The following is a 16,647-nucleotide window of genomic DNA, read 5'->3' as shown; positions in this document are numbered from 1 at the left end:
TTTGGGTGAGAAGCAGTGCTGGTCTGAGAGCTTTGTCTGGTCTGGTCCTTGCGACACGGACTCAGAAAACATTAGTTTATTAGTAAATATTCAAATCTCTCCTTACTATTTCCCACAGACACATTCATGGTTATGTTTGCTGGGGTTTTGCAGCAAGCTTTAGCCTATCGTGTGCATTTGAACGCAGAACTCTTCAGCTGCTGCTGCTGCGGGACACTAAACACCATCGAGCTGCTCTCAGTCGCGGCACGGTCTCCTGTTGTTTCCAACAGCGCGGCAATTTTTTTCATCACTAATCGATAGATGTCTACAATATAAAAATAAGGAGAAACACAAAACAGGCCCGATGCCCGGCCCGCGTCTGAACTATGATGTGGAAATTGGCCCGAAGCCCGGCCCTAGAGGCGTAAAAAAGTCAGGGCTCTAGTGTGGTGGACGACGTGCGGTGTTTGTCCAGGCGATGTCTGTCCTCACCGGGGCCGGAGGGGGATGTCTGGGCATGTAGGGGTGAATGGGCCGGTGGTATAGTGGAGTTGGTAACAGGTGTCTCGGTGATGCTGGACTGCGGCCCAGGGCTGCATCTTTTAGAGTCTTTGCAAAAATACGGACTCCGTCTTTGTGTAGGTGAAGTCCATCGTACAGATGTTGGAGGCCGATGTGGTGGTGATGGGCCAGGTGTACATTAGGGAGTGCAGAACAGCCACGGGAGATTTCAGCATTGATGCTGTAGATGATGTGTGCTGGTGTGTCGTGTCTTGGGAGAAGCATGGAGATTATGATTCGGGATTCTGGGAACTTTTTGCTGGTGATTTCTACCATTTTCCTCACTGCATCAGAGGTATTGTTGCGCAGCGAGTGAAGGTCATTAGTCCCAGTGTGGATGATAGTCCATGAGGAGGAGAACATCTGGATCAGGTTCTGGAGGCTGGGCAGGTGAGGCCTGTGTTGCTGCAGGTGTCTGTGTGTTTGTCGTAGGCATGCATTCTGTGTTTGTGTAGTTTGGTTTGTTTGGAGCTGTATTGTAGTGAAGTGTATTGTCTTTTGTGTTTTTCTGTAACTGTTCTCTCATTTCTTGCAGCTGTCTGGAAAAGTTCACTTCCTTTTTCTCTGTGTCCTCCTCTAGTTTGCATAACTGTAAGCAAAGAGTTTGGTTTTCTTCTTGAAGTTCTCTGAGAGCTCTTGTAAGTCCAGCGATGGAGGAGCTGGTGTTTTTCTTCAGCTGCTGGAGTTCGTCTTTGAGCTCCATTTTGCAGTGTTAAATTAACTCTGTTAGAGTTCAATTTAACACTCGGCCCTGGTATATTTGGTCCCACTCAGAATTGGTGATAAATTGACTCTCATCATAGTGTTAAAATGTCAGTTTAATGTTAAATGAACTCTATTTTGAGTAAAAAATGAACACTGCTCAACACTGAATAGTGTTCCCAGAGTTTAACACTAGGGGAAATTAACTCTGTTCTGTGTTACCACAATTTATCTCTAACTCTGCTACTCTAATCAGTGTTAATATTTCACTTATGTAGAGTTCATTTACATTTATAATAGTGAAAAATTTAAAAAAAAATTACAATGCTGTCATGCTCAAGAAACACACAATTACATGCACAAAAATACATCACGTCTGCATGAAATGACAATACATGACTATATTCAGTACTAAACTTTATCATTACCACATTGAGATGAAAAAGCACATTTCTCCAACATACTGACTTGCCTATTCAATACCTATTCGATATTTTTCCGAGCTTAAACCAAAGTTAAAAATAACTACAACTTATGCATTAATAGTAACACAATTATTAACCTTGAATATTAAATTTATGTTTTAACAAATTAATTAAAAGAGCTTACCTTTTGGCGCAAGGCAGAAGAAAATGGCGACGAGACAACTTGTGTTGTGGTCTTCGGGGTTGTCTTGAAGGGCGGAGCTTAACAGAGTAAAGTTAACAATGTAGAATTCAACTCTGATCATTTTCACCAACACTAGAGGGCATTTTTCACTATTTGTTGTTAAATTAACTCCTTAAGAGTAAACGGAGAGTAACACTGCTATCTATCTCTATACTCTATCTATACTCTATCTATCTATCTATCTATCTATCTATCTATCTATCTATCGTCTATCTGTCTATCCATCTATCCATCTATCTATCTATCTATCTATCTATCTATCTATCTATCTATCTATCTATCTATCTATCTATCTATCTATCTATCGTCTATCTGTCTATCCATCTATCTATCTATCTATCTATCTATCTATCTATCTATCTATCTATCTATCTATCTATCTATCTATCTATCTATCGTCTATCTGTCTATCCATCTATCTATCTATCTATCTATCTATCTATCTATCTATCTATCTATCTATCTATCTATCTATCTATCTATCTATCTATCTATCTATCTATCTATCGTCTATCTGTCTATCCATCTATCCATCTATCTATCTATCTATCTATCTATCGTCTATCTGTCTATCCATCTATCTATCTATCTATCTATCTATCTATCTATCTATCTATCTATCTATCTGTCTATCCATCTATCTATCTATCTATCTATCTATCTATCTATCTATCTATCTATCCATCTATCTATCTATCTATCTATCTATCTATCTATCTATCTATCTATCTATCTATCTATCTATCGTCTATCTATCTATCTATCTATCTATCTATCTATCTATCTAGTCTGTGTTGTTTGCAGTTTGTTATTTTTACTGATCTAATTTAGCAAATGTTTCAATCCTCTTAGGCTCCGGCGTTGTTCAGAGTGAATTAGTCAAGATTCAAGATTCAAGATTTTTATTTGTCACATACACAATTATACAGGGTATAACCAGCAGTGAAATGTAAGTCAGATCCGCTCCAAGGACAGTGCAATTATAAAGAATACAAATATTAAGAAAAAGAAAAGTAGAAAAAAAGAAAAGAATAAAATAAAATAAAAGATGGCCTGGGGGAAGAAGCTCCTCCTAAGTCTCTCAGTTTTTGCCATCAGGATGTCAGGGTAACTGGGCGATATTCATTCAGGCAAGAGGGTTTATTGTTCTTTGGCACAGGGATAATAACAGATTTTTTGAATGAGGTGGGAACCACGGAGGTAGCAAGGGACTCATTAAAGACAGACGTGAACAAACCAGCGAGCTGATCAGCGCAGGACCTCAGAACACGGCCGGTTATCCCATCAGGTCCGGCTGCTTTCCTGACGTTCACTTTCTTTAGCGCCCTCCGAACCTCATCCTCCGACACGGTGATTACAGGATCATCGCTGCTCTGCCTGTTGCTTCCTGACGCGCTGGTCGGCAGAGTCGCACCGCCGCAGTTGCAATCGAAGCGGCCGAAGAAGATGTTTAACTCGTCGGCCAGCATGACTGACTTGCAGTATATTATAATCTAGCTTTCATCCATAAACTTTTTGTGAATTTTGGAGTCATTCATTAATCTGTTGTTTGAGCTCTTCATATTTAAGAAGAGAACTATGGTTTCCAAAGTCAGACATCATTTGTTATGATTTCCAAGAGTGTAGAATTTAATAGAGACGTGATCATATCAGCCTCTACTGAATTATACATAGCAATCATTTTGATCAAACAATGAAATGTCTGTTGTCTGCCGTTATGTCCCACCAATGCCAAAGTCAAACCTATACACCCTTGTATGAATCTGTCTCACATTAAGTTTCATGTCTCACTTCTGAGCTGTTACTCATTTCATGATATACTTTATGTTATATAATGTCTGGAACACAAGTATAATGTTTTGCTGTTTTGGATTGGTGAAGCTTGAAAACTCTTTCCAGACAAACACTGCGCTCACGTCCAATAAAATACAACAAAGTTCACTTGAATCAGTAAATCTGATGTGTTCAATGCCTCTCACTCTTTCCTTTCTCCAGTGTTTTTGAGCACTCACAGCTCCTAATCTCTCCATTCTGTCTAATCCAGGCCTGACCTCAATCCAGTGATGTAATGGGTCATGTGACCCTGATGGTTTCCACCAATCAGAGAGCTCTCGGCACGATCACATGCAACATTCAGACAAAACCTCAGTTTGAGGACGTGAGCGACAGAAAACATGATTCAGAAAGTAAAACATGTACGATTACATGCATGTGATAAACTTTTACAAATAAAATTGAAATTAATTACAGGTAAATACAAATATTTTTATTAAAAAATGATAAACACACAGAACATAAAGTAAAATAAAAACTGAAAACAAAAACTATGCTGTCAACCGATTAATCGTGATTGATCACATCCAAAATAAAAGTTTGTTTATATTATATGTGTGTGCTGTGTATATTTATTATGTATATATAAATATAAACATATGCATGCATATATTTAAGAAAAGTATGTTGTATATTTATTAATTATATTTATATATTATATCAATTATTTGAATATAAATATATACATGTAAATATATTCAATATATATATTGTATGTGTGTGTCTTTATATATACATAATAAATATACACAGCACACACACATATAGCGTATTATGTTCACAAAACCTTTTATTTTGGATGCGATTAATCACGATTAATCATTTGACAGCACTACAAAAAAATAATTCAAAATAATAACAAATACTATAATAGCATTAAAAATAGTACTACATAAAAAAATAGTAATTTTTTAATATATTTCTTTTAAATGTCCAACACTGAAATGAAAACACACACTGAGGTATGTGTGTGTGTGTGTGTGTGTGTGTGTGTACCTACTTAACCATATTTTGGGGACAAACCTGACAAAATCTCCAAAAACCTCCCTTTGGGGACGTCCTCATTTGTAAAACTGGTTTAAAAATAAACTAAACAAAGTTTTTTGAAAATCTAAAAATGCACAAAGTCTCCTGTGAGGGCTAAGTTTAGGTGTAGGGTTGGTGTAGGGCAATAGCACACACAGTTTGTTCAGTATAAAAACCATTACGCCTATGGAGAGTCCCCATAAACCACAAAAACCAACATGTGTGTGTGTGAGAGTGTGTGAGTATATATGAGTGTGTGTGTGTGTGTGTGTGTGTGTGAGAGAGAGAGAGAGAGGTTGCACTCGTGGCTGAACAAGGTTAATCTATATGGTGCCCTATACTACATGTTTAATCTCTATACAAATGAGTGTCAAATTTACAAGCATAATTGTTATGTAGATACAGTTTTCCTATCCTTGCTATCAAGCTCAAGGTAGTCATGCGTTCTTAAGTTTATTTAATGGTGCAGTGAAGCAGAGCTGAAACTAAATTACAAATTACAAAAACAAAAGAGATGGTGATTGATTTCAGGGAAAACGCTCCAAAGGTGCTGTCTATTCAGGACAGAGAGCTGGAAAGAGCTAAAAAAAAAAAAAAGAAAAAAAAAAAAAAAAAGAGTATAAATATCTTTGTGCTATTTTTGATACAACTTTAAAGGGGTCATGACATGGATTTTTTAAAATTATTATTATTATTTTAATATGTTCCTTGAGGTTTACTTATAATGTTAATAAAGATTTTTTGCACAAAAAAAAACATCAATATATGGAAAAATGATTTAAACCCTCATTCTGACCTTCTGTCTAAAACCAGCTGTTTTAAGGGTCGTGTCCTTTAAGGCTCGTCAGTAATCAGCCGCTGTTATGATTGGCTAACGTCAGTATCACCGCCCCCTTGCTATTGTGAGTGTGTTTTGACAACCTGATAAAAATAAAACTTAAAATAATAAAAATAATAAAAAAAATAAATAAATAAAAAAATTAAAAAAACCATTTCCAGGCAAAGATTTATGAAATCCTTTACTTGCAGTTTGTGATGCAGATCTAATACTGCTTCATCTTTCAACAAATGTTTCTTTGTGACTCTCCTGACACTGTGCCTTGATTACAAAACAATCCTCCGACACGATCAGGGGCGCCACTGAAAATTAACTATCCACTTGTTTATTTTACTTCAATTAATACTCATGTTTTTTCTTATGGTTTTAGTTCATGATAATATCCCTGATAACACGAGTGATTCTAATCACACACATAAAAATCGTATATCAAACTGTGGTTCATTTACTATGAGACGTTTATTCATTGCTCTGCAGTTGCAGGTTAATTAAACCCTCATTCAGAGACGTCACAAACCAACAGAAAGACTGAAGAATGCTGGGAAGCAAACAGCAGACACTGATTTCCACATTCTGAAAAATAGCATGGGAGTCGATTCCTCCAAATCTCTTCTTCTGTGTTCAGCAGAAGAAAGAAACTCATGCAGGTGTTGAACAACATGAGGCAGAGTAAATGACAGATTTTCATCTTTGGGCGAGCGACTGCTTTAAATGCATTGATAATGTTTCTGCTTTGACTCAGAATTTAAAAGTGTATAATTGGATCTGTATCGTTTCAGCAAAAGCTGAAGTTTACAAGTGTAACTAGTGTTTCTGCTGTGAGTGGAGAGTGCATGTGATGAGTGTGTCTCGTCATCATCATCATCATCGGCTGTCTGTCTCTCTGATAATCTCTTGTGTGTCTGTCAGCACTTTGCAGAAGCAGACAGACAGATTGGACTTAAATCCTCCAGAATGACACAGATGGACAAAACACACAGACCTTGGAGAAGGTGAACACACACACACACACACACACACACACACGTACTCTCATAGACACATACACAGACACACACACTATATATCATTATACACAGAACAAAATTATAAACGCAACACTTTTGTTTTTGCCCTCATTTTTCATGAGCTGAACTCAAAGATGTAAGACTTTTTCTATGTACACAAAAGGCCTATTTCTCTCAAATATTGTTCACAAATCTGTCTAAATCTGTGTTAGTGAGCACTTCTCCTTTGCCGAGATAATCCATCCACCTCACAGGTGTGGCATATCAAGATGCTGATTAGACAGCATGATTATTGCACAGGTGTGCCTTAGGCTGGCCACAATAAAAGGCCACTTTAAAATGTACAGTTGTATCGCACAGCACAATGCCACAGATGTCGCAAGTTTTGAGGGAGCGTGCAATTGGCATGCTGACTGCAGGAATGTCTACCAGAGCTGTTGTCCGTGAATTAAATGTTCATTTCTCTACCATAAGCTGTCTCCAAAGGCGTTTCAGAGAATTTGGCAGTACATCCGACCGGCCTCACAACAGCAGACCACGTGTAACCACACCAGCCCAGGACCTCCACATCCAGCATCTTCACCTCCAAGATCGTCTGAGACCAGCCACCCGGACAGTTGCTGCAACAATTGGTTTGCATAACCAAAGAATTTCTGCCCAAAGTGTCAGAAACGGTCTCATGGAAGGTCATCTGCATGCTCGTCGTCCTCATCGGGGTCTCGACCTGACTGCAGTTCGTCGTCGTAACCGACTTGAGTGGGCAAATGCTTACATTCTATGGCGTCTGGCACTTTGGAGAGGTGTCATTCATCCATCACCTCATGTTGCAGCATGATAATGCACGGCCCCATGTTGCAAGGATCTGTACACAATTCCTGGAAGCTGAAAACATCCCAGTTCTTGCATGGCCAGCATACTCACCGGACATGTCATCCCATGTTTGGGATGCTCTGGATCGGCGTATACGACAGCGTGTTCCAGTTCCTGCCAATATCCAGCAACTTCACACAGCCATTGAAGAGGAGTGGACAACCTGATCAACTCTATGCGAAGGAAATGTTTTGCACTGCGTGAGGAAAATGGTGGTCACACCAGATACTGACTATTGCCTTTTGTGTACATAGAAAAAGTCTTAGATCTTTGAGTTTAGCTCATGAAAAATGGGGACAAAAACAAAAGTGTTGCGTTTATAATTTTGTTCAGTGTTGGTTCATTCCACAAGCGTCGTGGTTTTTATACTGCATACATTATTTTCTATCCCCTTTACCCCAACCCTACACCTAAACTTCAGGCATTTTTATATTCAAAACACTTCATTCTGTATGATTTACAAGCTTGTTTCCTTATAGGAACCTAAAACATGTCACTACAAGGTCAAAATTTACTGGTTTTACTATACCTGTGGGGACATTTGGTTCCTATAACACACTGTAGGGAATAACAGTACACACTCACTCACACACACACAGACAGACTCACACACACACACACACAGACAGACTCACACACACACACACACACACACACACACACACACTCTCACACAGACACACACACACACACAGACAGACAGACAGACTCACACACACTCAGACAGACTCACACACACTCACAGACAGACTCACACACACAAACAGACAGACTCACACACACACACACACAGACAGACTCACACACACACACACACACACACACAGACAGACTCACACACACACACACACAGACAGACTCACACACACACACACTCTCACACACACACACACACACTCTCACACACACACACACACACTCTCACACACACACACACACACACACACACACACACTCTCACACACACACACACACACAAACACACACACACAGACACACTGAGGAGCACAATCAAACACTGCAGGAGAGAAGGCGGTACACTGAGAGTGAGTCTGTGGCGCCTCCAGCTGGAGAAACAGCAGATCTGAGCTCATCATGACATTAGTGCAGGATCAGACGGTGAGAATATCACTCAGAGGCTGTTTAGACTGACAAAATGATGGTTTTATTTGATAATTAGTGGACTGTCTGCTGCTAGATGAGGATTTGTCATTCAGTAGTAACACACACCAAATACAGTCAAACATGAGCGGAGGACTGATGAACACACACTCTCTCAGGACAAAACATGGTAAACCTGACAGTTACTCCCTGTCTGTGATTGCCACCAGATGATGCTCGATCTCTGCTTCTGACAGAGTCCTGAAACACACACACACACACACACACACACACAGATGATGTTAAACCGTCTCTCTCTGTGCTCATGTTTGCTCTTCTTTCTCTCTCTGTACCTATATTTGGGGTTTTCTTTGGTCACGACAGACACTTCCAGCTCAGTGCACTTGAAGTCCATTGAAAGCACAGAAGACAAACACGAGATCCCCATCTAGAGGACAAGAGACAAACATAATACAATAAAGCAACACACTGATGCCAAACGTCAGCATCTGAACTATTACCGCTATTATTACCCAACACTGTTTAAAACCTGATTCTGATTAATCAATCATGTCCTTCTGGGCCTATATTTTACTATAATGAGCCACTTGTGATACGTTATTCAATTACCATTAATTGACAAATAAATAAAAATAAATAAATTCAAATTGATCAATAGATCATCTTTGTTGCACATGAAATGAACACACGGATTCATTTTAAAGGCTGTTGTTGGCTTAGGTTTGTTTTTATAACCACAAAAAAAATATTATCTTAATACTTCTTTGTATATTATTATTTGAAGTAACAAAAATATGGTTAATTTGCGGTTACCATGGCTACAACAACCATGATTATTTTTTGTTAAAACCATGGCTAACTTTCGTAAGTGAACATGGAAACTCGGAGAGAATATTAGATGCGCTGCTGGTGGTGAAGTTATTACCGACATTAAAACGTTATTAACCTATTAACCCACAGTTGTGCATCAATTATGATCATTCACATGAGGAGCGAGCGGTCGCGGATGCAGGATCCATGCATTACAGTAGGTCTTCATATAGATCTGTCTCAATGTTAATCAGACATTATTTGCATCTTTGTTCTTATTTTTAATAACAGATAAAATGAAAAAAATGCTATATTGTGACAGATAATATAGTAATTATTACTAAGAAAAGAATTGGAGGAAAGTATGCAACATTGCTGGATGATTTTACTTTGGAATCGCCAGAAAACTTAAACTTGATTTTTCTCTAAATCAGATCTGATCGTCTTCAAACGCCTGTAGCTCAGTCATTTCTTGTCCGAAGTCATCATCAATTTGAATGTATTTTAATGGAGAATGTGAAAATAAACAAATAATTTTAGACAATTTGCTCATTCCAACTCATTTTGCCAGCACGGGTCACATGTGTTAGTAATGATTTTCAGAAGCTTGAAATATATTTTGCAGTGGATTGAAAAAGATGGACTGAATCAGTATTGTTTTGCCCTGTTTAATGTTTCTGAAAGAAGTTTCTTCTGCTCATCAAGGCTACATTTATTTGATAAAATACAGTAAAAATAGTGAAATAATATTATAATGTAAAACAGCTGTTTTCTATGTGAATATGTGTTAAAGTGTAATGTATTTCTGTGATCTGCAGCTGTATTTTCAGCATCATTACTCCAGTCTTCAGTGTCACATGATCTTCAGAAATCATAATAATATACTGATTTACTGCTCAACAAACATTTCTGATTATTATCAATGTTGAACACAGTTGTGCTGCACAATATTTCTGTGGAAAGCGTGTTTGATTTGGCATGTATTTCTGTGTCACACACCTCCACGGCCCGGTCGTAGGGCAGATCCGGCTGCTTCTTCAGCTTCTTCTCCAGGTAACTGCTGGCCTCGTGGTGTTTGACCCCGACGCTGGTGGCCCTGAAGCCGCAGAAGTACCCGGCCGGGTCGCATTTGTACAGCACGGGGCCCGTCTGGGGGTCCATGGCGATCAGCATCATGCCTGAGGAACACACAGCATCAGGTCAGAGGATCAGGAACAGGTGATGGATCAGAACACAGCTGAGACGAGGAGAGCGTGACTCACAGCAGCCCAGCGGCCTCATCTCTGCATTCTGCGTGTAAACCTGAGAGATGTCCGCCATACGCCGGCACAGCATGTCCGCAGTGATGTCATAACCGAACTTATACTTCCACTCGGCCGCCTCGACACGGGCCCGATGAACCTGAGAGCGGCTGTCAGCTACACACACACATACACACATGTGAGAACTTACACTAACATGTGTGAATTATCTGACAGAGGAGACACACACCATAATGTCCGGTCATGACGCATCCGATCCGTGGAGTGAGACGAAACATGTTTGTCATTGTAGATGCATCCAGGAGCGAGTCCTGAACATGAGACAAAGAGAAAGAGACGCTTAAACACACACACAGACAAAGACACAGAGATACAGACACACACACACACACAGACACACACACACACACAGATACAGACACACACACACACACACACAGACACACACACACAGATACAGACACACACACACACAGAGATACAGGCACGCGAACACACACACACACACACACACACACACACACAGACAAAGACACAAACTCAGACACATACACACACACACACACACAGATACAGACATAGACACACACAGAGATACAGATACACACACACACACTCACAGCTCAGCGTAATTCAAGAGCATCACAGCATCTCTGCACAAACACACTCAGAAATGCTACGAGACGCTCAAAAGATTTATTCAGAAAGATCAGTTTTCTCTGCCCAAAAGAAAAAAAAAAATTTTCTCTTTTTTTTTATAAAACAATCGTTTTAGTTTTAAAGGATGGTATACACAGCAGGCCTGATATTAGCCAATCCGATGATGCGGAGTTCAAAAATATCAATAAAAACTTTCCATCACAGTTTTTTCATTAAGAATCAATATTTTTCAAATGTCTGTATTTATCATCTAAACTTATATTAACTTAAATATTAAGTTATATCATATTAGACTTATATTTTTCAAAGCAGTGGATAAATAGGTTTAAAAACTGCATTTCATGTCAAGAACTTTACAAAATATATATTTTCCACAGAATCTATAATGTTCTGTGTTTGGATGCAGTAAACACCCAGCGATGAAGCAGAAAACAGTCACGCTTTTACTTGTGTTGGTTTTTGCTGCTGAAGTAAATTATAGCACATTATACAAAAATCAGTTTGAAGGTTTATTAAGATCCCTCCCAGATGTGTATTCTGCATCCAGTATAGCACATGTGATGAAACCAGATGTTTCATATTTCAATAATTGAAGAATCCACTATAAAGATCTGTATGGGTTCTTCTGCTTACTCCATCTCAATGCATATTAGGCTTCTTCCGTTAGTTCTTAATGTACTTGTGTTTGTTGAATTTTTTCTCTCCATTATATTGTGTTATATGTGCGTATACTTTAGAATCTGATTGTAAACGCATCTGAGCTGCTGTTCCAGACTGAAATCAGACACTGAACACTAAAACAGGTTTGTCATGTGTTTTACCGAGACTTTCTTCTGTGTGACCAGCACAGCACAGTCCATCCCTCTGATGCCCACCGTGGTCAGGCCGCTCTGGCTGATGGCCTTGAAGGCATATTCTGTCCAACAGATCCATCACATTCAATAGAGCACAAACACACGAGGTGATATTCAGTGAATTATGATAGACTGATAAAGACTAGCTCTGATCTTAAACCGGTTCTGATGATGAAGCTGGACCTACAGGTGGTTTAATGCTAAATAATAAAATAAAGTTTCATCATGACGATACAGTTCATCATAACACTGTATGCTTTAATCTGTCAGCAGATAGCTCCAGAAGAGGCATTAGTCTAGTAAAGTGGATCTGAAAGCCTCGGTAGTAGTTTAATATGAGTTATAAACAGGATCATGCGATGACGGAGAGTTTCTTACCGACTTGATAAAGGCGGCCCTCCGGTGAGAAGATGGTGATGTGTCGATCAAACCCTGCGTTTGAGCCTCGAGACATGATTAGAAACACACTTCACACCGAGTTCAGCAGCTCAATCCGTCAAATCCACGATCCTGCAGCTCTATAACCCGCGGAAGTTCAGTTCAGAGTGAATAAGCGATTTATACTTTCACTTTCTCTTCCGACTCATTCACACAACACACCACAGATCTCAGGAAAACACTCGTGTACTGAAACGCAGTGGGTATTAGGGTCTCACTAGATCAACTGCGGATCACATACACATTTAATTGAACTATTTATACGCGTTTTCATGAGACCGAGCTCAATTTTCAGATGGTCACGATCATCATTAATATACCCTCCGTGGGGAAAACGCCCCCTTAAGGACTGTGTCATTTTTTCTTCATTTAAGGTTTAAATGTGTTCAGAAAAGTTATCATGGTTTTAGTGACACTGACATACAATTATAAACCAAGTATGAAAAATGTCCAGAGTTTTCATGTTATTAGATTTTTAACAAAAAAATAATTTGTACCAAAATTACCCCTTCTATGGGACAAAATGCCATAGATACAACTGAGATACAAGAACTGAGCACAAAACCAGTCGTAAGGGTCAATTTTGAGAAATTGAGATTTATGCATCATCTGAAAGCTGAATAAATAATCTTTCCATTGATGTATGGTTTGTTATGATAGGACAATATTTGTCTGAGATACAACTATTTGAAAATCTGGAATCTGAGGGAGCAAAAAAATCTAAATATTGAGAAAATCTCCTTTAAAGTTGTTCAAATGAAGTTCTTATCAATGCATATTACTAATCAAAAATGAAGTTTTGATATATTTACGGTAGGAAATGTACTAAATATATTCATGGAACATGATCTTAATATCCTAATGATTTTTGTCATAAAAGAAAAATGTATAATTTTGACCCATACAATGTATTGTTGGCTATTTCTACAAATATACCTGTGCTACTCACATATAAATCAATAATTATGGATTACAAAATTATAATAGTCTATTTGAAAAAAGTTAGCTGATGCTAACTGGCTAGCTACCTGATGCTATCTTGAGGTCATTTTTAAATATAAAGTCCAAATATTTTGATTCCATCAACTAGGTTGAATACATTTGATGGAAAACTAAGGATTTGATGTTCAGAACAGAATAAATACAGTAATTGCCCATTTCCCCCGGGGGCATTTAACCCCACAGACTATGTTTGAGAAAAATGTCATTCTGTGAATATAATGATATTTTTATTAAATATGTACTCCCTATCTACAGGCCCAGCTGTTCCCATATCATCTATAACTGTGATGTTCTACAAAACAAGCTTTAAAACACTTTCTTACTGCTGAAAATGAGAGGATTTACTGTGAAATCTGTTTTGTCTCCGGTTCATCACCAGTGTGAGCTTCATGATGAAAACCTCTACATCACGCTCCTCAACCTAGTCCATAGTTACAATAAACATGTATCTTGACTTCATCTTGGGAAAAACAATAGGGGGTGTTTTCCCCACTCTACACTAAATAAATAAAAACTAATTGTGATAAAAAAAAAAAAAAAAAAAGCAATTCTAACTTTGTGAAAAACAGAATTGCGAGGCATCAACTTGCAATTACCCTTTTTATTTATTTTTTTACATCCAGTGGCTAAAAAGTGGAGTTCTCGCAGTTGTGAGAACTAAATTCAGAATTTTGGGATAAAGTCACAATCACAAAATCGGAATTGCAAGTGTTAAACAGCGCTTGACTAGATACCGGCTAAGACAGAATAAACATGCTACACACAGGCTGCAGTGAGAACAGTCAATCGTTTATTGGTACAGGCGCAGCTTAAATAGAACATCACATGGCATGGACACATGACAAACACACCTGAGAGAAATCCATAATAATTGGGAGCATACTCATTAACCAATCAATCAACACCCCACTTGCTCACACATTATCCACAATCATTCATATTCAGTCACAAGGAAAAACCAAAACATCATGGAAACCAACTGAATTACATCTTAGCTTGGCTATAACCCAAACAAGAACGTGGAAAAGGTAAGCTTCACTTTTGTAGTTGGTTTAGTCATTAGGTCAGCAACCATCTGATCTGTTGGGCAATACTCCAAAAACACGTCACCATTGTTTACAGTTGATCTCACAAAATGGTATTTAATATCAATATGCTTACATCTGTCTGCTAACAGGATTCTTTGCCAATGCAATTGTACCTTGGTTGTCTTCATAGATCATAGGTACACCATACTGATAATCATCAAGATGTTCAAGCAATTGTCTCAAGTACAAACACTCTTGTATAGTGGCAGCTAATGCCATGTACTCAGCCTCACGTGTTGATAATGCTACAGTTGGCTGCTTTTTGGTCTTCCAAGAAATCAGAGGACCATTCTTACATAGGCTAACACAATAACCAGATGTACTACGGTCATTTGCATCACCTGCCCAATCTGCATCACTGTAAATCACCAACCTTATGATACATGCTCTACAGTTGTCCACTGCTCTTCTGTTGGCTCACTGAAATACTGGGACAGTTTGCTAACAACATAACTCCGATCAGGTCTAGTGCATGAGGTTAGGTAGATTAGGCTACCCACTGCCTCTCTGTATTTCCTGGGGTCACTCAGCTTTTCATCACCATTGATGCAATTCAACTTTGGTTCACAAGGTGTCGACCTGGGTTTACAATCTTGCATGTCAAACCTGTCCAGCAGTTTGCCAACATAACTCTGCTGTGACAGTCACACCTCCATCATACTGGTCAAAAGTGATACCTAGAAAATTCTTCAGTCTTCCCAAATCTTTCATCTGGAACTTCCCAGTAAGCATCTCTTTGACCGTTTTTAAAGCTCTCTCATCACTGGCAGCAATAACCAAGTCATCAACCCATATCAATATTATCACTCATGTTCGGTTTCTCTCTTGTAAACACGATCAGCTGGGATTTGTACAAAGATGTTTTCACACAGATAGTCATGTAACATTTTGTTCCAGTTTCGACCTGATTGTTTTAGCCCATACAATACTTTCTCCAGTTTACATACCATTTTCTCGTTTGTCTGAGGTTTTACATCATACCCCTCTGGCTGTTCCATGTAAATTTCATAATCAATCGGTGCATGTATGTAGACAGTTTTAACATCCATCTGATGGAGGATCAGATTCTCCTGAGCAGCTTTCTGCATTAACACTCTCACACTGGTAAGGTCAACAGTAGGAGAAAGTTTCTCCATAATCTACACCCGTCTCCTGACTATACCCCCTAGCGACATAGCGGGCCTTATACTTGTCAGATCCATCAGTCTTGGTTTTGATAGCATACACCCATCTACCCCCCACTGCTTTCTTGCCTTCAGGTAGGGTGGTCAAAGTAAATGTGGTGTTATCCCTCAGTGATTTCATCTCATCCATTGCATCTACCCACTCTTTTGAGTTGGATGAAGTCACAGCTTCTCTGAAAGTCTGAGGTACATTTGAAACCATCTTATAGCAATAATCAATGCTGATCTGCACCTGATCACTCTCTACCCCATAGAAATCTGGCCGCCTCCTCTCTCTACCAGGGTATCTCCTCTCTCTACTCCGGGTATCTGGAGAATACGAGTCTGGCTTGACCTCCGCTGACTGAAGACTTATCTGGCTTGGCTTCACACTGCTTGGGTTTGTCAGGGTCAGGTCTGGTTGTGCTAAACCGCACACCAACGTCATCGTCAGACAATTCAGTCTCCTGTCCCTCAATATTAGACACAAATCTGGGGTAGAGTGGGGACCTAGTAGAAAGACCAGTTAAAATAAAGACCAGTTAAAATTGTCTTTTAAGCATCACATTGATTGTATTATTAAAAAATCATATGGGTGTCTAAGTTGTCTTTATCGCTCAATTAACTGTTTTTCATTTCAAGTAAGGAAAAGATTAATCTCCCAATTAATTTTTCCTATTATTGATTTATGCAGATATTATTTATCAATATACTTTTGATACCAATTTAAAACCTTTAAATACTCTTTATAATTCTTTAT

General features: G+C 38.7%; 1 protein-coding gene across 1 annotated transcript; it reads right to left on the bottom strand.

The window, feature by feature from the left end:
• Positions 1–5,782: 5,782 nt before the first annotated feature.
• On the bottom strand, positions 5,783–12,961 carry LOC306851334 (proteasome subunit alpha type-6-like). The gene is made up of 7 exons (XM_079387494.1): positions 12,575–12,961; positions 12,164–12,258; positions 10,912–10,993; positions 10,683–10,838; positions 10,420–10,598; positions 8,943–9,037; positions 5,783–8,850 (listed from the first exon to the last, which is right to left on the bottom strand). The coding sequence occupies exons 1-7, from the start codon at positions 12,648–12,650 to the stop codon at positions 8,793–8,795; spliced, it is 741 nt and encodes a 246-aa protein (XP_079243620.1). The 5' UTR covers positions 12,651–12,961; the 3' UTR covers positions 5,783–8,792.
• Between the last annotated feature and the right edge of the window lie 3,686 nt (positions 12,962–16,647).

This window comes from Barbus barbus (assembly GCF_936440315.1).
Source record: "Barbus barbus genome assembly, chromosome: 31".
Taxonomy (NCBI): Eukaryota; Metazoa; Chordata; class Actinopteri; order Cypriniformes; family Cyprinidae; genus Barbus; species Barbus barbus.
This window is presented reverse-complemented; position numbering and strand designations above follow the sequence as displayed.